Below are 410 nucleotides of genomic sequence, written 5' to 3' on the forward strand. Positions count from 1 at the left end.
ACCCCCGGCACCCAAATCTCCCTCTCAGCTTACTGCACCGCCATCGCATCCCCCCGTGGGGAAACTGAGTCACGGCCCCGACGGCACCGGCCACCCTCCCCGCGCAGTGGGACCCCCCCGGTGCCCCCCAAGGTAGAAATGCAGCTGGTCCTACCTGAGCGTGGCACTCTCCCCTTGCCGCACAGTCACGTTGTCCATAGCTTTGGGGAAGGTGGCATCTCCGCTGCGCACGGGCACTCCTGCGGGCACAAGGAAGAGCAGCCTGAGACAGAGGACGACTAGGCACCTCCAGGGCAGGGCTAAGCACCCACCGACCCCCATCCTGGCCAGCAGGGACTTTTCCAACAGGCAAAAAACACACCCGACAAGGCCACCGGGAGCGAAAAGGGGGGGGGAAGGAGGGAGGGGGT

General features: G+C 65.6%; 1 protein-coding gene across 1 annotated transcript in view; it reads right to left on the reverse strand.

The window, feature by feature from the left end:
- Positions 1 to 321, reverse strand: part of LOC104291547 (protein CEPU-1) — a 144136-nt gene extending 143815 nt beyond the window's left edge. The window contains exon 1 of the mRNA XM_009890792.1: positions 155 to 321. Within this exon, the coding sequence (XP_009889094.1) occupies positions 155 to 321 (167 nt within the window). The remainder of the gene's footprint in view (positions 1 to 154) is intronic.
- Between the last annotated feature and the right edge of the window lie 89 nt (positions 322 to 410).

The sequence above is a fragment of the Charadrius vociferus genome, unplaced genomic scaffold (assembly GCF_000708025.1).
Source record: "Charadrius vociferus isolate BGI_N301 unplaced genomic scaffold, ASM70802v2 scaffold858, whole genome shotgun sequence".
Lineage (NCBI taxonomy): Eukaryota > Metazoa > Chordata > Aves > Charadriiformes > Charadriidae > Charadrius > Charadrius vociferus.